Source organism: Limulus polyphemus, unplaced genomic scaffold (genome assembly GCF_000517525.1).
Source record: "Limulus polyphemus unplaced genomic scaffold, Limulus_polyphemus-2.1.2 Scaffold440, whole genome shotgun sequence".
NCBI classification, from domain to species: Eukaryota; Metazoa; Arthropoda; class Merostomata; order Xiphosura; family Limulidae; genus Limulus; species Limulus polyphemus.
Window position 1 is genome coordinate 107,188 of NW_013666050.1, and position 21,406 is coordinate 128,593.

The 21,406-nt window shown below is 31.5% G+C and overlaps 1 protein-coding gene across 2 annotated transcripts in view; it reads left to right on the forward strand.

Moving 5' to 3' along the window:
* The window catches only part of LOC111085518, a 70,154-nt gene extending 49,162 nt beyond the window's left edge, over window positions 1-20,992 (forward strand). The window contains exons 3-8 of one of the 2 annotated variants that reach the window (XM_022384463.1): window positions 8,724-8,859; window positions 9,241-9,374; window positions 11,616-11,826; window positions 14,114-14,259; window positions 17,013-17,244; window positions 20,304-20,992. In XM_022384463.1, coding sequence (XP_022240171.1) covers window positions 8,724-8,859; window positions 9,241-9,374; window positions 11,616-11,826; window positions 14,114-14,259; window positions 17,013-17,244; window positions 20,304-20,545 — 1,101 coding nt within the window. In that variant the 3' untranslated portion in view covers window positions 20,546-20,992. Of the gene's footprint in view, window positions 1-8,723; window positions 8,860-9,240; window positions 9,375-11,615; window positions 11,827-14,113; window positions 14,260-17,012; window positions 17,245-20,148 lie in introns of both variants that reach the window. The other variant, XM_022384464.1, reaches the window with a different exon arrangement.
* The last annotated feature ends 414 nt before the right edge of the window (window positions 20,993-21,406 follow it).

Below are 21,406 nucleotides of genomic sequence, written 5' to 3' on the forward strand. Positions count from 1 at the left end.
ACAGTGGGATTGACCGTCACATTATAACACCCCCACGGCTGAAAGGGCGAGCATGTTTAGTGTGACGGGGATTCGTACCCGCGCCCCACAGATTGCGAGTCGAGCGCCCTAACCACCTGGTCATGCTGAGCCTGATTTGCAGGTAAAATAACAATAGTTACTAGTTTGTTTGTCTTTTATGTTGTTGTTCTCTTTATTCGGTTATTGAATATTATTTTTTATCGTAAGATTTTAAATTAATAAAGAAGAGGATATGTCAATTTTTTAATTAATTTTTCTTTATAAAACGACTGAAAAGTATTCAGAAGGAAAAGTTAAGTACTGAGGAAATATATTTCATTCTCAGAGTCATTCTTACTTGAATCGTTATTTGTTTGACCTTGGTCTTAATTCTCCATTAAGTTCAATTAGCTCACCGGTGGCTCATTGATAAACTTGGGTGCTTATAAAGCTAAACATCGGGGGCACTAGATACAAATTAGATTAATCCTCAAACCGAACTATTTCAGCGATATCAGGCAGGAACTATTATTCATATTTCTATGCCCCAAAGATTTTCTAACTTAAATATTTCAACATTTACCAAAGTAAAATGAAAATAATTATGATGTTTCCATATATATATATATAAAGACCAACTTGAACTTATACGTATTTCTTTAAATCTCTAGATTCTAAAACTAGTCTGTTACGTGATGTTCATAATGTGGAAAGTCAGACAATACCAGAGAATTTGTTTTAAATGTGTATTCCACTGACTGTTATACTTTATGCAAAATCTCAGTTATAGAATATATTTCTTACTCTGTTAAAACTGTTTTAACAGAAAGCGTTAATGACAGTTTACTCAAAAATGTGCGTTTAATTAATTAATTTGAGGTCAGGAAGGCAAGCTGTAACAGCGGAATATTGGTCGATGGATAAATATATTTCACTATTTCGTGTTCTGAATTATTGATGAAAATCGAGAGCTTGACGATGTTTCTTATCTTTCGTTTGTATGTACAAAAAAGTATTACATATTCAGTTTACAGAAGATTACGATACAAATTATAAAATATAAACCACAATACACTTAATTTTAGGAACATTTATAATATCGTCACGACATAATAAAACTGGTTGACGTTGTCTTAGGAAAAAGTAAACAAAGGTGTTGTCATTTCTTGATAACGTCGGTGTAATTGAGTAAATCAAATAAGTTTCCGTGTTAACTTGTACCAAAGTGAATTTTCATTTGTGGGTTTGTTTTGAATTTTACTGTGCATCTTTTAATTTTGATACAATATTCGTTTCGTTTGACTCGTGTCTGTGAACAATATTTTACTGTATGCTCCGTAGGCCTGCTAGACTCATATACAGACCACTGAAGTTGAAATTAGTACTTTACTAATATGAAAATCGCGTGACAAAGGATCAGAGACGTGTACGTCTCTACACACATGTATATTTACACATATACATGATATTTTCAGCTTTATTTTATAGAATCAGTTCTCTTCAGGGTAAGACTTATTTTAATGTAAATGCAGAGCATGCTTTTGAATACTTAAGTACTTACGTTAATTCGAAATTAGGCATTTCTGTCACAATGAAAAAAGAGATAAAATGCTGCATTTCAATGTGTTACTATGCATATGCGTTTGATAGGCAACTAATAGAAAAGCGAGAAAAAACAGCAATTACAAATACTTCCTTTAAAATAAGGGTGAAAATCAGTATAAAGAATTACCTGTATTTTACTATAATATATTATTAACATGTCTCTTATAAAATATTTGATATGATCTTTTTTTACGGTAGCAGATTTTGATACTTCTAGAAAAAAAAAGCTATTTCCACTGTTATTTGCGGGGGGAAATAATATGTAATGTTATTTTTTTTTTACCAAAACATTGAATGAATCATCACTTAATGATAAAAGTCCAATTGAAGCTATTACGTCATTCTTGTACATTTATTTTTAGGTGTGTAGTTGCGAAATATGCAAACTCGGTTAGTTATAAAAGTATATCCCTTCTTTGGCAAACTGTCCAAAATGTGCTAAGTATTCCTGTATCACTTAATATTCAATAGTTACTACAGTCAAGTCAATAGAATCAATTTTTCTGGCTATAGATTATACACAAAAATTAAATTCTGTGTAAAAAAAATCTATAGCCAGAAAAATTGATTCTATTGACACTCGCACCACGTGTTAAGTAATGGTCCCTATTTGAATTTGATGCATAATTGGTGCACAGTATACTGTCACATCTAAGCTAATCTCTACCTTGTTTTTTATAAGGAGTTTTACTAAGGAGCAACTTTATATAACAAAACCATGTTTTACCAATAATATTTCAATTAACACGAAAGACACTTTAAGGTAACAGCCGTAACACTAATACCAAACATAGCAAGACTGTCACAGTGGCTACAAAAGATGCTGCATTTGTCAGAAAGATTTTATCGTTATGTAACTAGAATATTTAAAAGCTATGTACATAGAAACCTGTCAAATAATTAGGTTACCAAACTTAAGTGTCTCTTTTTAACTGAATTAACAATTTGTGTACACCCTGTTCTAGTCATATAATGCTATTTTGCATTACAAATTCTACATCTTTTAATTCATTTAGAAGTTTCATAGTTTTGGGATCTTTGACAACTTATTTTATTTTCCTTGTTTCCACAGCTTGGAGTTACACCGGTTATAAACCTAAAATGAAACATATGCCATTTTAGGCTTATAATGAAACAGATTATATAGATTAGAATGTATATTTTAACATATTGAAAATATGTATATATATGTGGGGGGGGGGGGGTACGACAATAAATATTGTGAAAAGAGAACAACAACCCTTAATTGAAAGTTTGTTCATATCATAAGTTTCCAACAATCTATTTTGAGTTTATGATGAAAAACACATGACAGCGAAACATCCAAACTTTCCTAAACTGTTACAATTTTTCTACCTGGATACCCTTAATCTGAGGACTAAGAAAATTGTACAAACAAACTTGAATTGATATATACGATGTGTAATCTGACTAGATTTTTTAAGTACAAAAACAAATGTAATGCTAAATCAGATTATTGAATTACTTGCGTTTACACTTAGTCTTATGAGATTCAATTTCCTTAGTGTTTTCACTGTACTAATTTGTAATAGAGTGGAAAATAAGGGAAAAATGTCTGACATATTAGTAACTAAAACAATGTGCCTCTGTTCTGTTTAACAATATGTGAACATTTGAATTATGCATAAAGTACATGCATAATTTACCCATTCAACAAACTATGCCTTATTATTTACTCATTGGGGATATCTGAATTTCATCTGTGACGCGTATTTGCAAATATTTAAGTAACTAAATAAGAAATATACACAGAAATATCACAGGAATAAAGAACGTGACATATCAACAGTCAAAATATATCATTGAAATGGTTGTTCACACAGTTTCACCTAAAAGAGAATTATAAAAACCTCTTTGCTACCAAAAGGTTAAAGTATATATTAAAAAAATTATTTACTACTTAATACATTCTTGAAAAATGTTTTTAATTAAACGAAATAATGCAAAAATCAAGAGATGTGGTTTCTGGAAAATTAACTGGCCCCACGATAACAAATGTTTATACACAGACAAAACGCCTCCCAGTGGCACAGCGGTATGTCTGTGGACTTACAATGCTAGAAACCGGGTTTCGATACCCGTGATGAGCAGAACACAGATAGCCCTTTGTGTAGCTTTGTGCTTAAATATAAATAAAACAAACAAACACAGACAAAACATTATCAACAAACTAGATCTTTTTTCATGATTATATAAAATAAATAGTGAAATAAATTTATACATATTGCATCTCGTATATCATTAGACAAGTTATGATATCATTGTAACAACAATCTGGAGTAACCAAGTATTCTGTGGAATAATGTGTTTTCATGTTTATTTAGATATATGGGTTCAGATAAACATGTTTTAAAAGCAGGAATGGTAATGTCGCTGCTTTTGCTAGCCGTAAATTCAGTGACAGTTCAATCAACTACTACAAATGTGTTAGGTTAACATTTAATTCGGGACGCATCTTGTGTATCCACAAATATTTTTTAGTACGTAGCATTTCTTTACTATCCGCACTTCCCAAGATGTTAAAGTGCTCATTTGTGTCAGAGTCCTGTAAACAGTGGCGAAGGATGGACGACTGATCATATGCTCAGTTTTGCGCATGCTCTTCAATACGTGAGCTCGGACAACGTAATGTAGAGCCGACATAGCCAAGGTTACACCTTGGAGATGTAACTTTATATATGACGTAAGAGAGCGATGTGTTATAGGAATTCTGTCTTTATATATAAAATATGTACTTAAATGAAACATCGGTTTAAAGACAGTTCTAAATTTAATATGAGGGAAAAGAAAATTTGTGGATACACGAGATGCGTCCTGAATTAAATGTTAAACAAACAACGTTACCTTTTCTACGGAAACTATGTACAAATATGTTACTTTAATAAATCAGAATATCTAGTCTCAATATCATAACTTTATCACAATTAACTTACTTCTTAGCAAGCCACAATAGAAAGGTGCTACTGAAGAGTGAAATGCGACCCAGTTTTTGAGTGACAAGAAAATACCTAACTCTATCTGGCATTTAAAGCACAGTTAGCTTTCTATGATAATGATACTCAGTTTTTGTGTCCTGAAAATGCGCGCGCACTTGACCATCAAACGCGCATTCGCGCACATTTCGTTTCACCGGTTGTAAACAAAGGCGAATGTAAATATACTTTATTAAACATTTTGTACAACAATACTTAAAGCTTATAAATGTTTTTAAAAAAGCCTAACGTTAGGTCGTAGAATATCATTATAAGTTTATTTATTAATAGTATTAAGTACAGCAAACTTTAGCCCTAATTAAAGTAAAGCAAAAAAGAGTACACACGTTTATCTCTTTATCGAATATAGGCCGTACTGTTTTCAATGTTAAGCCTAAGACAAGTGGACTTATAGATTTCGGTGTCTGCGATTAAAATTCTTTTGTATTGTTTTAGAAATTAGGTATTTAAAGAATAACTATTGCAATAAAGGTACTGATTCGACCGTAGATGTTTTGCTGGTCTCTGCTAGTATCACATAAAGCCCGATATAGGAATCAAATACAGTGGTTTAGGAAGGAGTTGCAAAGTGTGGATGCTTGGCTAGATGCTTGGTCTGGGTCTGGGGGCATGCCCCCCCAGAAAATTGATATAATAATACAATTTTCAGTTACTATATATATGTCAAATGTGTTAGAGAAAATGAAAAGATATACTAAACAGGCTTTTAATTTTTCTATCCATTTTAACTCTGCCCCTCGAATACACTTACATTTGGATATGAGTTTTACACCTGAGAATTTATTTAACAAGCTGTAGTTTTTATTGTGAATATCCCTAATGGTGAATGTAACTTTAAATTCTACAGTTGGTTAAACCATTATTTTACGGGTATTTTTAACAGTGAATATAGTTTTACTATCACTGAAATAGAAATTATATTATTTTATTTTACTGGAATCTTTCCAACATAAAGCAACTTAAGACAACACAATTTGGTCCTAATAAAATACAATTCAACCTTACTTTGCGTGTACTGAAATAATAACATTAAGTCACAGTATTAATATATTTGTTTAAAACGTAGTTGTTTAGTACTGTATGTTTACTCCTTAGCAAACAAGAAAGATTTACAAGCTAGGTTCAATTGAACTCTGAGCGGTACGACAAATATTTGTTTAGTTGTTACTGCAAAGGTTTAAGCCTTAGCTTCATTAAGTGAAGCATTGTATGAGTTTTACGCTTTCTCGTGCCAATATATATCACATATAACGATTCAATTTTTAGAATCCCAAACCTTATGTCTATCCTAAGACATTAAAACAATTTCCACTTTCAATTAAAATAGTTAATTCACCGAAAAAAGAAACGAAAAGTACATCGACTTCAATCTATTTTTAACTCAATTCACCTTGATTTTATCAGAGTCTTTTTTTATCAGGAGAACAATACATTTTTGTAAATATATAATATATATAAATTCCCTGCATTCTGATCATCCATCACTGACGACATTTCGGTGAACCTAAATTGAGTAGAAAACACTATTACAACAATACAATTTACAAATTTCTTTAAATACCATATTTTAATTCGAGCTTGGCCTGGTGGTTAATTTAGGGACTGAGGATCCGAGAGTTTCTAGTTCAAGACGCAGTGTTGCCAAATACCTTTTGCACTTTTAGCACAAAAACTAAATATAGATTAAAACTTAAGGGAAAATGAAATAGAAAAGCAGACAGGAATGTACTGAAGCAGCCATAATAGAGGACAATTATAAAGAGGCAAAACAGGTGTCAAAATTTCACGTAGGAGTAAATACTGGAACAAATTCAGATTGGAGAAACACTGGTTAAAACAGGAAAATCAATGAGTGGAAGCATGACAAAAGGATTGGCAAACAGGAATAGAAGCGGCCTGAGGGTAAGTTCAGACCAGAAGAGAAGGAGTTTAGCTAAAAAAAATGAGGCGAAGGACAAGGGAAAGGAGACATCTGAGAACGGACGTCTAGCAGTGTTATTTTCCGCAGAATGTTATTAAGAAGAAGTGGACGTGGCAAGAGCTGAGGTTATGTAGAGGATTGTTAACGGTGGGAAAGTTTCTCTGTCCATAAAATGAACGGATGTCACACAAAAACCGAAGAAGAAGAGTGCAGAATAATTCTTGTAATACTTACTTTCGTGAAATAAGGTTCCTTCCCACTAGATCTAGAAGAAATAAGATAACTAGCATGAGGAAAAAAGTGGTGTCAGATAGAACAAAGACCGTGTTCTTGGCGCCAAAGAGAACATTAAGTGACAATGAAAAATAAAGTGCGATCTAAAGCACTACAAGGAAGAAGAGAGATTTAGTGAGAGAAATCAGCTCTGTAATTTTTCATGAATATGGAGAAGACGAAAACCAACGGAAATCATAACAAAAGGAAGAAACATCGAGAAAATATAGAAGAAGCAATGTGAAAAAAAAGAGAATCCTGAAAAGTAACCATCAGGAATGTTCAACATGCGGGTTTCTGGTATGAAATAAATAATAAACAAAAAACATCTCTGCTGCAAGAAAATTCAGAGAGAGATAAATTCTCTCGCACAGTGGGAGGATATGGTACTTATAATGTATTGAAGTAATGGTACCATTCCACACGTTGTAGAAACTGATAACTACACCAATACTTGTTCCTGTCATATCATTCGTCCTCCTCCATGATATGTGTCACACTCTTGTATGAAAATTGAATTGGATGTGGTTACAAGATTGTTTTCCAATGAGTACATATCTGTTTTGTTATTGTTTTCCAATGAGTACATATCTGTTTTGTTATTGTTTTCCAATGAGTACATATCTGTTTTGTTATTGTTTTCCAATGAGTACATATCTGTTTTGTTATTTGGCTGCTGATTGAACTACAATTCATCATTACAGACAAGTTGTTTTGCATCTTGTTATGAGAGAAATTCACCTCACTGGACAAGCAGAATATAAGCCGACCTAATGAAATCCGTTCCTATCCGTCCGTACATTCATACGACGCTCAGTTGTGGTTGTGAACATTTGATTCAGTCTTCGAACAGGTACGCGAATCAGAATGAACAGAAGATGGTTGTCTGCCTGGGCTAGTTTCAAGTTGCCAAGCACCTGTTCATTAACTTGGGAACGGTTATCGATTCTTCTAACAACACTGTAATAATAATTTGTAATAAACATCCTTCTGAAAATGATGGAAACATTAGTAAAAACGACAAAATGGCTTCTTTGAAGTGTAACCATTGTTCATGAACAATTTGCAGCATGTAAACTCTGCGAGTTACCTCAAAATAACAACTAAGACAAGACTGTATGAGTTCACTATGTATAAAATATTCTGAAAGGCTAACCCTTTTGTTTATTTCAGATGACTTGAGTAATAAAAGAAGTTTCTCCTTATCATAGCTATAATACTACCAGTTCTGGTTATCCTTTAACGTATAATTTCCTTGTGTGTTTAATTTTGTTTTATAGTTCATATGCATTAAGGGCAGATGTGTTTTGCGCACTTAACGTAAATAACACTCGTCCAGGGTATGGCTATGTAGGTGGCGTTACAGATGTATTAGCAGACGACTTGTAGAGAAAGGATTAGGCGGAAGATCTGAAGATTTAAACTTATTTTGACCCATGAAGGAATGCATATCGTAGTTTATCTTATACATAAAAGGTTTTTGCTAGAGAATGAATTTGAGTTTTCAATAGAATAATTTGTTCCTATAAAAAAGGAAAGGAAAAATGATAAGAAATATAATTTTTCATCTTTTAAGGAAATCCTTTTGTATTCTCTAATGATAAGGACCTTATTTGGTCTTAATAATTTCCAGAACACCAATGATTCCAGATCAGTAAGAAATGACAACACACTTTCTACTACTATTATGTCTTTCATGTAGTAAGTTACCTTTGCTTTTTAATATTTGTAATGCTAGTCACTCATGTCATACAGCTGTTTCAGTTTTATAAGGGGATTTATTCTATATGTTTCGTGTCACATTTTGTATATTTGTCTTGATGTCTTAATAAAAACAAAATTAGTCAATTAAAAATTATCATTTTGTTTACACTTTATCTCTTAAAAGTATTGTATTTTATTTTGTTTAGTTAGAAAGATCCAACCAAACGCATGTCTTTCTTACCAACACGGATCTTAATACAGAAGGTCTGTATGAGTGTGAAGTGTCTACAGAAGCGCCATCTTACAGAACAGTGCAGGTGGATAAAACATTGAAAATGTACGGTAAGGTTCATCTCATAGTCTGACAAGTATGATATATCTTAAGTGATAAATATATATAGCATACTTGACTTAAGTCAACATATCTATCTAGAAGAGAGGTTATTCACTAAAACAGGTTTAAATAACTTCCATTTTTGGCTTTTAAAAATTTATTCTGCAACATCAATTAAGATTTGAATCGATTTTCTTACCTCTCTTTCTTAAAAATGAGTGTCTTATATAATTTTTGAATCCTCAGGATTTATTATTTTCTAAAAGTTCTAAATCAATAGTGTTTTTGATTTATTCAATAAAATTTGAAATTAAAGATTTAGATGTGTATTTAAATCTGCACAAGCAGAATATAAAGTAATCTGAAGTACGTTTTCTTTTTTATCCTAGCTTTACCCCAAGAACCTCCTGATATTGAAGGCAACCAACCAGTTTATCAGATTGGCGAAGATGTTAATGTCACATGTTTTTCAAAACCTTCAAAACCAGTCTCTAATCTGACATGGTATATCAACGGGAAAGAGGTAGGGCTTTAGAAACAGTTGCGGGAATAAAAAACATTTATCTTGTCTTTCTAAACTATTTTCTCTTTTAAGCAAAGACAACAAAATAACAATGTCATTAAATTAGAATCAACATAAAATATTAATTTGAAAATAAGCCTTAACAAGTTGCAATAGATTTTTAATGGGAAATAGAACCTAATTAAAAAGTTAAGAAAATAAACACCATAGCGAAAGATAAACTTCGAACATTTGGGAATTTATACTTTTCATCAACAGTGAGTTACAATAACATATGCCAAGAATATTGAATAAAATACACTGTACTCCGATAGAATAAATCATATATCAAAAACAGGGGAAAATAACTAAGATATTTAATTACATCATGGGCTTATTCAAGATTTTTTACAAGGGGGGATCGTTTCTGAAATCAGTACCAAATGTTGGACTCATCAAGCCGTGGGATAGTAGCAGTAAAGTTCATGGTCCACAGGCGTGTTTAAATATCAGATCGAAAGCAGCAAAAGAGAGACCCTAAATATGTAAAGTTACTTTCGGCAGTTTTTTTCAGTACTGGACTTAATTTTCCGTGATCGGATCTTTTCTGTTTCATGCCCCGCATCCAAATAGAAAGTATTATATATTTTTGAATGTAGTTTTTAATGCTGATTTCAGAAATATAAATTAAAATTTGGAGAAATAAAAACAAATATTTTTTATTTTGCTAAGTTACGTCAGTTTATGTGAAGTTAAATCTAGTTAGATTAATTAGTAAATAATTACATGTTTATTTAAATATAAAATAAATGTCATTAAAAATTCTTTAAAAAATGCAAATATTTTCCCATTTCTTCCACTTTAAAAATCAAATCTCCAAATTTTAATTTATATTTCTGAAATCTGCATCAAATTGAAAATACGTGGAAGGTGGTTAAGAGACGTAACAAGCGACATTTTGGAACCAATCGTAACATAATTGACTCGTATCTCTGTGAGTTCGTTTGGCGTCGTAGGCATGAAAATGATGATATCTTCAAGCAGATATTTAAGAATACTTCTGAATTTACACATTGAATTTGTTACATTGACACTAGATACTTTGTATTGTCTTGATGTTTTGCAATTCTTTTAAATACATAGTTATATACGTAATGCTAAAGTACTTCCTTTGTTTCGTAAGTAAAATAAAGCAAAATATAAAAATAGTTATTTTCGTTTCTCTAAATTTTAATTTATATTTCTGAAATCTGCATTAAAAACTACATTCAAAAATATATATTATTTTTTATTTGAACGAGGTGCATGAAACATAAACGATCCCCGTGATCATCAGAATGCAGTTAAAAGTTCATCCAACGCTCATGTACTTACAGAAATAGAAAATTATCACATTTAAAATAAGGACCGTTCACAAAAATCTAAGTTGTTATTCAGTGTTGATGGTTCATTTGAAATCAACAAATATTCACAGTTTCGTGCTTTGATTACTCCTAAGTTTTAATGTGGATGTTATCATTTGAAATAAGAACGGGAAAAGCTCAGAAATGTTTTAGTTTCTGGCCGATTCTACTCGAAACTTCGAAATCTTTAGAGAAGGATATTTGTCATTAGTTTTATGCTTTGCCAATATAGGTAGGTAGTTTTATTGTGGTTTAGTATACGATTTGTAGAGAGAGGTTTAAGCAGAAGATCTTCAATTTTAAACCTATTTTGAGCCATGAGAGGGACATGGAAACATTCGTGGTTTAATTTGTCCATTAAAGGCTTTGAAGTATAACTAGACATTGCTATCATTGAGAACTTGTAAATCATAATTATAAATAGGTTCTCTCCGAGTTACTCTTTAATTGTTTATAGAAAATATATTTCAATATATATAACATATATTGTTCTAGCCATGTAAAATGTATCTATAGCTAGACATAATATGTTTCGTTTAATTAAGTTTTTTGTGTTAACTTTCTTTAATGATGAAATGTTCGAGTGCATATCAAAGAATACTTACTTATTTTGACTGTTAAAATCTGTTTAAGTTTCTGTTACGACTAATTATGCACATAAAATATCAAACAGTAGTAAGTAAGGATGATTGTCAGAAAAGTAAACTCGACAGATTCAGTTCATTTTTTTATATCTCTATGAGAAAATTTATTTTGTAATTGTGAAATGATTTTCTAGTAAATCAAATATTTTAAAACGCATGAGACAAAAGTAAACAGCTACAGGCCTTGATATATTTGAAATTGTACTTTTATTCAGGCAAAGCCATCATACATAACTCCCTATCCTGTTCAAGAATATTTTAATGGGTTAAAAACAACTGCTCTAGGCCTAACATTCATCGTCACCTACAACCACTTCAGCTATGGTGTTATGGGGCTTCGCTGCACAGCCTCCGTAACGCAAGAGTACTCCACTCACAGCAAGGAACTAATTATTGGAGAGAGTATAAAAACAGACAACTTTCAGTGTAAGTCGTTTTATTAAGAACCTTTCTACATTCTTCCTAATAAGTGCTTGCGTGACTCACACCTTAAAACGTTCAAGAATGCAGGGAATCACCTGTCGCGAAAACATACAGCTGTCAAGACTTGAGTGACGAATCAGCTCTTACTTTGTATAAAGCAGTTTATGACCAGACTTTTAGCTAAGATATTTCCACCACTAATGGAACTATGTAGGAAAAACTGTTATTTGTAGAAATTAGAGTCATGCGATCAACAATTTCAAATATAGCTAAAAGTAACGGTGACAAAGTCTACACAAAATATCTTTAGATAACACTCACGTAGTACATAAGTATAAGGATGAGCGTTATTTTGTTTCATTGATTTTTATATATAGTTTTGATATTTGAATATTGCTATACCACAAATAACAAAGATATATCAAAGAAAACAAATAGTTAAATGTATGAAAAATATATTGTTTACTTCAGTGTCTTTTCATACACCGAATTTATTTTTAAGCTAATTTTCCATCTTTCTAATCAACTAGGTACAGTATAGTGATATATATATATATATATATTAAGCAGACTGAGAGTTGTTTTCATATTTGCTTTCATAAGGATTTGTTTGCTTTTTAAATGAACAAATGCAATTTGAAGTGTATTATTACTTTTAAGTGTTAAGTTATAGAGTAGCAATTTGTTAAATATAAATGAGTAAAACAAAAAATTTATCTTGTGTATTATACAGTAATGGAAATAATTATCAAAATAAACACATGATTCGTATACAGGAGTCATAAGCAACGAGTAATAGCAACTAGACTGTAGTACTAAACATTATACAAGAAAAGCAAATAGGTTGTAAATACACTAGTATATGGGACCTCTGCTTTACACAGAGTATTACACCTTGTTTTCGTACTGTTGTAAAGTTTTCAGTGTATGATATAGAATAGTGTTCTAGATGTATTTTATTACTTCTCACGATTCAGACAAGTTGCTGTTGAACTTATCAGTTCTTATGTAAGTCTATACATTCTTAAAAATGTTCATATCAGGACTTTATGTAGGTCAAGCCATTGTGGATGTGTCTGTTTTATCACCTCTTTACTGTCAATATATCGTTTTACAATATTTTCGGTATGCTTGGGATCACTGTCCCGCTGTAAGAAAATCCCCGCTCGATGAGTCCTGTTCCTGACGAAATGTCATTGTAGATTAGAACTTGCTTGTGGTTGTCAGCAGTCAGTGTGCCATCATGTTCTGTATAAATCTCTATATAAATAAAAAAGTACTTACATAAATATCAAAATAATGACATAAATAGAATTATACTATGAACAATAAAAAATATTTTCTAAAATGTATCGGTTGGAATTGAAATAATTAAAATTGCTTATTTGGACATTTTTATATCTTATATAGGTGAAATAATGAAGTTGTATCACCTTCCTATATTGCTACTTTGTGGATCCTTTTAGAACCATTGAAATGGTATTACTGGGGAGATCCAGATGATAGCATGGAAAGGTGGAAGATCGGAGCCATACTGAAAGCAAAAGGCTGAGTTAAATATGATAGTACCATAATATCTTGGTATTTATGCCCAAACATCATATTGGAATCTGGAATGTCAACTTCAGAACGGTTTTGTTTCTCTCCCATTGATGTGTAGTACTCTAGTTATTACTTTTCTTCTTATTTTTTTCTACATATAACAAATGACCAACCATCTTCCCACTTTGAGCTGCAGACAGCGAAATGTAGTAAAGATGTGGGACTTTGTGCGCTTGAGCACCCACATCTGTTCCTTTTTCTCCTTTTTTTATGAAGCATGTGAGGCCAGCGAAATCGAGACTAAACCGGGTAGACGGGGTAGCCCCAACGCAGTTAGGGTCTTACTTCCACTGCTACCTAAGAAAGACAGGGCACGTTACGTAATGCTCCACCTTATGGTTTGTGCTCCGATGTTAGATGTTTGTTTTGTGGCTGAGATCTAATTTATTATTTCTTCTATACAAAATTAAATATAACTACATATATATGTAACTTTGACTCAACGGTAAACATGAACACTTATAACGCTATAGTTCAAGGTTTGACCACTGCAATGGGCACAGCATAGATAGCCTATTGTGCAGCTTTATGCTTAGCAGCATACAAACGTTAAGCTTCTTTGATTATTACAATGCGATTCCATGAAACATATATATATATATTCTGTAAAATCCTTTTGAATCCTAAATTTATTACCTGAAGCAGTAGGTTTTTCTCAGCAAACTTAACCTTTTTTCTTTATCTTTAGCATCAAATGTTGTTGTCCAAGATATTGCACCGCGAATAACTGGAGATAAAGAGAAGTACGTTGTAGGGAACATTGTAGATTTGAATTGCTCTTCTTCGCGGTTTACGAAGTCCCTTAGGCTTTCGTGGTCTATCAATGGAAAAGAGGTAAAAAGTATTATTTATTTTACTTACTTAGATTTTTTAAAGGGTTTTCCCCATTTTGAAACTTATGTGAAATCTCAGTGTAATGAATTGAAACGTGGAAAAGGATAGAATATCGCAAGCTCACGTGAATCTATGTCCGTATAAAATATATTAAAAACTCATAAATCCACTATATTTAGATAATATTGTGAACTTTTCCTTTCTTTTTTGTTGCTTGATGTCTACAAAGAAAGTATGTCAGATCATCTGATGTATGAAAAATACATTCATAGTAAGTCTATCTACGGTTCTCTAAAATTCCACACTCAAATTCGTGTTGATTCAACTAAACATGGTAAAACAGAGGCTCACACATGAATATTATTGATAACAGTCATACTGGGTAAGTTACTTCCAGTAGAATAGACTACGTAAAGTTTATTACCTTATATTAAAACGATTTTGAATTTGCAAATCAACTTAGTCCCGTAACAAGCACTGCTAATATATAGTCGCGGCGGAACAAAATGTGTCAGAACTGCATTTTGACATCGCTTGGCGTTACATAGGTAGTGTGATGCCATCGAAATTTGATTGCTTTTCTAAAGGTAATTAAGTGCCCTTTCCGACGCAAAATATTCATATACTCGTACCTAAATGATGTGTTCATTTCGGGGATTTCTAAGACAGGCATAATCCTTGTACCTAATATCATTGGAAAACAAAGGAATATGGATCAACTTGAGGATTTAGGACCATCCAGAAAGAGACCTGCAACAAGTTGTATCCCTGCTAGGGTAAACAAAGTGTGGCATCTTATAACAGTGAGACCTCAGGAGCACAAAGATTAGTGTTAAAGGCCGTCTATGTATCCCAAGCAACAGTACATAACATAACCAAGAAGGATCTCCGTCTAGAAAATCGATACAAGTCGTGTGTACACAAATTGCTTCCACGACATATTTGATCAACCATGGGCTAATTCAATCAGCTGGAAAATCAAATGAGATATTCATACTGTTTCATACAAAGACATAACTAACTCGCCTATGGATATCTGTGCGATTGGACTATTGAAACGAGCACTGGTAAACCTTCGTCCTCGAATACTAGATGACTTATGGAAAGCCAGCAGGGAAGAATGATGTTGCATTAGACATGACACCCTTATGTGGGGAGAAGTAGTGATTAATGTTCATATTGTACTGACATCAAAGTTGGTTCCACCATATTTGAGTAAACTATTTACACCTAGAGAGGAATAAATAGATTATTCATGTTGTCGTGTTGATGTAGCCAGAATACAATCTTAAAAGTAAAATTCGAAATACGCGTGGGTGATACCTTTTAACGCATAATCTAAAATGAAAATAATGTTTTTCTTAGAAAAAAAAAATATGTCGAAATTATGAAGTTTTAAATTATCCAAATATTGAGTTATCCACAACTAAATAACCTAGTTAATAATAGCGATATTTATGTTGAGGTGTGTCCATATAATAGATTCTAGAAATGATAAAAAGATCGATCATCAGGATAACTGGATTTCTCTATTATAGTCGCATGCAATGGTATGTAACCTCCATTATAAAGACAATGCTGTTAGATCTGTAATAAGCTGCTTTAAACTATATTTTCTAAATTCACAAATATAATTCATGCAATTATACGGACTAAAATGTAAATTATTGCTACTTTTTGTAAGGTAAATATAATGTGATATGACCACACCAAATCTCACTTTTAGAATATGCTTTCTAATAGAATGCGTACAAGTTAAATTGATTGCCATCTCTCCATTTATGGCTAATTAATGGTCACTATTCTTTAAACTTTTATTTTTTCTCAATTTCGCCTTAATTAGAAAGTTATTGTATCTTGAAATAATTCTACTATGCTATCCGTTCTCTATATTTTTATATATATTTTTTCATCTTTTGTATTGTCATTTCGGAAATTATCGGTTGTTTTTCAATTCAATACACATGGTGATGGTTAATTCTTCTCTACAAAATTTCAGGGTTAATTTTATTGCTTATCTACAAATGTCTGTTTATATAAATGTAATAGATATGCTAAACAAACCTGAACGTAGAAAGAAACAGTAAAAAACATGTAGTATAGATTCGATGACGAGGAACCCACTTTGAGACTAATAATGGCTGGAGACGGCTTAAATGGGTAATGAAAAAAAAAAACTGTCATCAGATGATGACAAAACCTTGTCGAAACGTTGTACATTTGCTGTCATGTTAAACTTGTATTAAAGTTTTTTTTCATTACCCACTTAAGCCGTCTCCAGCCATTATGTAGTATAGAATTTTTTGAATCTCTCAGGATATTTCGGTTATTTTCTGTCTTGCATAGTTTGGACTTTGGATAACGCATGTTTTAAAAAGCCGTCATTCAAAATGCAGTATGTATTTTTACTATAACATTATAAAATCTTGCTGGATAAAGACCTATGTTGTCCAGATATGTCCTTTTTATCTTATATCAATCAAATATTTAAAGAAAATGTTTAATTTTCAGAACTATTAGGTATAAAAATACTAGATTTTGCAAGAAATTTTAAAGGATTTTGCGAGCTTTCATAAAATTTGTAGAATTTTGTGAATCACGGTAATCATCTAGAAGTTTCATCAAGACTCACGATTTGTCAGACGAGGTGAATTATTTGAGAGTCGGAATTCGAACCTTTATTAATGTATTTTTGCCTTACAAGTGAACTTACTGGACGATCAACGGTTTAATATTTGTGTTTTTCTTAAAAGGCCAACATTTCCTACCTCGTCAAATACCCGAATGCTCTTCAGGAAGATGATAGTGTGTTTTCTCAATTAGGCCTGAGGTTTTTACTCACACAAAAACATTTACATGGTGATGGCCTTAAACTCAAGTGCACTGGTACAGTTGCTAAGGTGATTGACACAAGCAGTAAAGAAATATTCATTGGAGGGTACCAGCAAACATCTGGTCTTCACGACGTTGGGAACTTAGAAGCAGGTATTCTCCACCAATAGTCAATAAAATATACCTACTTTTGGCTAATAAGTGCTCTAAATAGTAAACTGTTGCTGTCTTTCATACTTAGCAATTCATGTAAAATTAAATTGTGAAAATTATTATTATTGTGACGTCAAAAATTTATTCATGCAGGTGAGTGTGTATCGAACTGAGAGTTTTACAGCTTAGTTGATCTTAATATAAGCAAAATATACGAGATAAAACCACTTTGAAATATGTCCATATGGAATAAGTTAAATATAGATCACTGCACAGTCATTAACATCTTCAAGTAGTAATTATCCAATAAATTAATAACTTTTGGAAATTCTGAAGCAGCTTTAGAGAAATCAATATATTATATTTAAAGATCATTTATCCAAATTAGTTGATTCTTAAAATATTATTAATATGGATTAATTAAAAACTTATAGTATCAGTAAAATTAGGTATTTTATTATGAAATTTGTAGCTGACCCCAAGTGTATTTGTGATAAATTGTTTGTATATTTGCCGGAAATGTTTGGCAGTGATTTGAAATTATAATCAAGTTTGTATTCGTTTTTGATGATTCGTCAATAATACATGAAATCAAAGTTATAAAAGTGCTATTTTGTAAGCAGCTGTTATATGATATTATGTCTAAAGTGGACAGCAAACATGATAAACCATCTTACAAAACAGTTTTTTACTTTCTACAAAAAAAAGAGATACATTTCTTAAACATATTTCGAACGGGATCAATTTTGCTTTTGCCCCATTTTAGGCCATATTTTATTGATCTCTAGCCCTTTGGTCAATAATATAAATATTGGTGAATGACATTTTAAATGAAATGTAAACTTGGCCAATGTACAAAAAAATATACATTTATAATTTTGTCTAATATATTTCTGTAGTTGTGTGTACTAATGTAATGAAAGGTTTATGATGGATAATATTTTATAAAACCTTGGTTAATTACCGTACCAAATCTGTCAAAACTTCCACCTTTATAGTTACGTTTTCATTAATGTTCATTACTTCCTTCTCTCCTGCGGTTTTTACCTCACATATTTATATAAAAGCTTTATAAGATAGGTATCTTAAGCGTTTTAAACCTCTTGCCTTACATTGTAGCCAAAACCATATTACCAGGCTTTTCCTTTGCTTTCATGTGTAAACACTTCTTTCGAAATTTGTTAGGTAGACCTAATAAGTCTTCACATTTAATGTGTACTAACATTTATATTTAGGCTTACTTACTTGAAATCTTCAGAAATAGTGCTTTAAACGGCCGGTGACTCTGAAGATCAAAGGTTTTGGAACAACAACAAAAAATAATGTTCTTTAAGCAATTCTGTATTCATCTCGCTGATCAAGTTTTTCCGCATTGCTATTTTTTTTTTTGGTCTTTACATTCAGGTTTTCTCTAGATAGGTTCAAACAATCTCCTATTATTAGAGTGAAAACTTCACTGTATTTGACGTTTTTTCCTGCAGGTGATTAACATTTTTACAGAAAAGCCATTTAAAACATTTCGACCTTTGCTGGAAAAGACCGCGTTGCTTGTTTTTGCTTTTTCGCAGCATTTATTGTTATTAGTACCCAAATGTTACAAATTATCTACATAAATATTCTTGTAATGTTATACCAGTTGTGATTTTAAAATTTTCTTTCAATCTCTGATGTTCTATTTAAAACTTTGTATTCATAGTTGTTTTGTAACATATACCGTTTTAGCGAAATGCATATTTAATATTATTATAAACTTGTGCAATATTGGGGTATGTCTTATTACGCTTTTTTATATTAATTTTAGCATTTTTGCAGACTTATTATATTTTAGGATGATAATTATTCTAATGGCAGCAGTGCTGTTTTAATGAAACATTTATACTGTCTCACGAGATCGATTTTAATCTTTATTATTCATTATCGTGAACGTTATGAATTGTAGTTTGAAATTTCGACTTCTTTCATTCGGATCAAAACTAATATTAAACACTTAATATGGATAAGTGTCTTTGTTAAATGGTTGAATCCCCTTTTACTTTTTTTAAAGTTGACCATGAAAAGTAGTTAAAAATAATAGTTTATGAGTTCGCACTTCATCATAATGCACAGACAATTGCCTATAAGTTTAAGTAACGTTATGGGACTTTTCTTTTTGAGATTTATTGGTAGAAAATAAACATTTTGCTGCCACCAAAAAGAACTGGCATAACTGGTTGCTAAAAGTAAAACTCTATTAAATATTAATAATAACACACAGTGACTATTTCTCCAAAATCAATAAATAATGAAACCCCATTAATACATTATTTAAACTACCTTTCATTACTTAATTCATTGTTAATTGTCAGCAATTAGTATATAAATTATATAATATATGATGTATAAGAAGGAAGGGATTATCAAAAAATAAGTAAAAACTGCAGGAGTTTTACAGAGCAGAAATACGCTTTTACTAGAACACAGTTCAGTAAAGTTCCGATTTTAAAAAACACACAAAATTTCCATTAACAAATTTGTGTTTGACAATTCATTCTAGATTAAGCCAAAATTTGAGATGACGTGATAGAATTAGTGACATTGTGATTTTCACATGAGCTTACACCACTCATATATTTGGAGCCAGGTCAAAAAGTAAATAATATATTTAGCTCAAAAGGAGATCTTTAAAACGTTTATCCTTTAATATTTAGTATATTTCTACCACAAAAAGCTAATAAAAACTCTAACTAATTAATATTCTGATATTTTACGTTTTATTTGTCATTTTTTCATTATTGCTTACCTAATTTTCAACTTTTAGAAACAAAAACGCTTTACAATATTTGTTTGGTTTTAATTTTTACAAATTACTCATACCCTGTGAAGTTGGGTTACTTTGTAATTAAACTTACTGATTTATTTCCTTAGATCCAACTAATGGAGAAGAGGATGCTTTTATGACTTCTTGGACTTTAACGTTAGGTCTATCTATGATCTGTGCTGTAGCTTCCTTTTTCAGCTTCAAGGTATATACCTGGTAAATATAACTTGGCCTTCTTTTTTTTTTGTTTTTGTTTTCAAAGAAGACATGGTTGAACACTGTCGTCATGGCAACCTGATCTCGGGGTTGACACTACTTCAGAGTAACACAAAACGTAGAGACCCAAACCCATCTATATTTCGTCGAATTGCTATGGGACTTGGAAAGATATTCGCTAGTCTAAAAAGTAAGAGCTACCGCTGTAGGTTCGTATCAAAAACGCTATCTACTTCAGTTTACGGTCTTTTACTGTTTTACATCGTTATATATCTCTATCATTCTTGAAAGTATTTGTTTTGCTGGTTTAAAGTTTGATATATTCCAAAATACATTGACAACTTCTGTCGCACGTGAAACCTTCTTAACTAAAAAACTGTAATGGCTCTTTTTATATGTCAAAAGCTAGAAGCGAGAACCAGTTTTAAAACACGATTCTTCACTCCAAGCTAAATATACAAACTGACAGGAAACACGGAAGTCGTTGTTCAAAAATTCCCTCATCAACTTGATACTTCTTCTCTTAAAGTAAGCTTAAAAAATTATTTATACATTTCCACGTTGTTTGCAATATGTATGGTATTTGTTTTCATTACATTGCTATAGGTTGTGTTTTTTTACGATATGTTGTGAAAGAAAAAGGTGGTAGGAAGGGGTTATAGATTATTCTTTCCGTACTCTCTCTCTCTTTAACAGAAATATTAATACATTGTTGTGAGTTTCTATGCATTTGGTATAACCCATTAACTCATTTTTGTTTGAAAATTATAATAATAATTTAAAGGTGATATTAATTTTTTCCAATCTTCATGTATGTCTTTCTTAATGTATATCTATTTATTACTAAGAAATATTTCCCCTCAAAGGTAATGAACTTTTAAGGGTTGCTTACTTTAATACTATATTTTAAACTGGGTAGCCCTACCCCCCCCCCCCCCCAAGTGGTTCTATACGAATTAATTCTATAAGTTATGTTCAGCTGATACAGTGATACGGGATAGCTTTCAGCTATTTGTCATTAAATTGTTTTATGATGCTTTTTCATTAGAGAATCGCAAACAAAACATGAAATGGTTATTGTTTAAAAAAATTAAAATCGAACAATAAAAAAAAAATCCTGTTTAGAATGTTATTTATGGACAAAGTTTG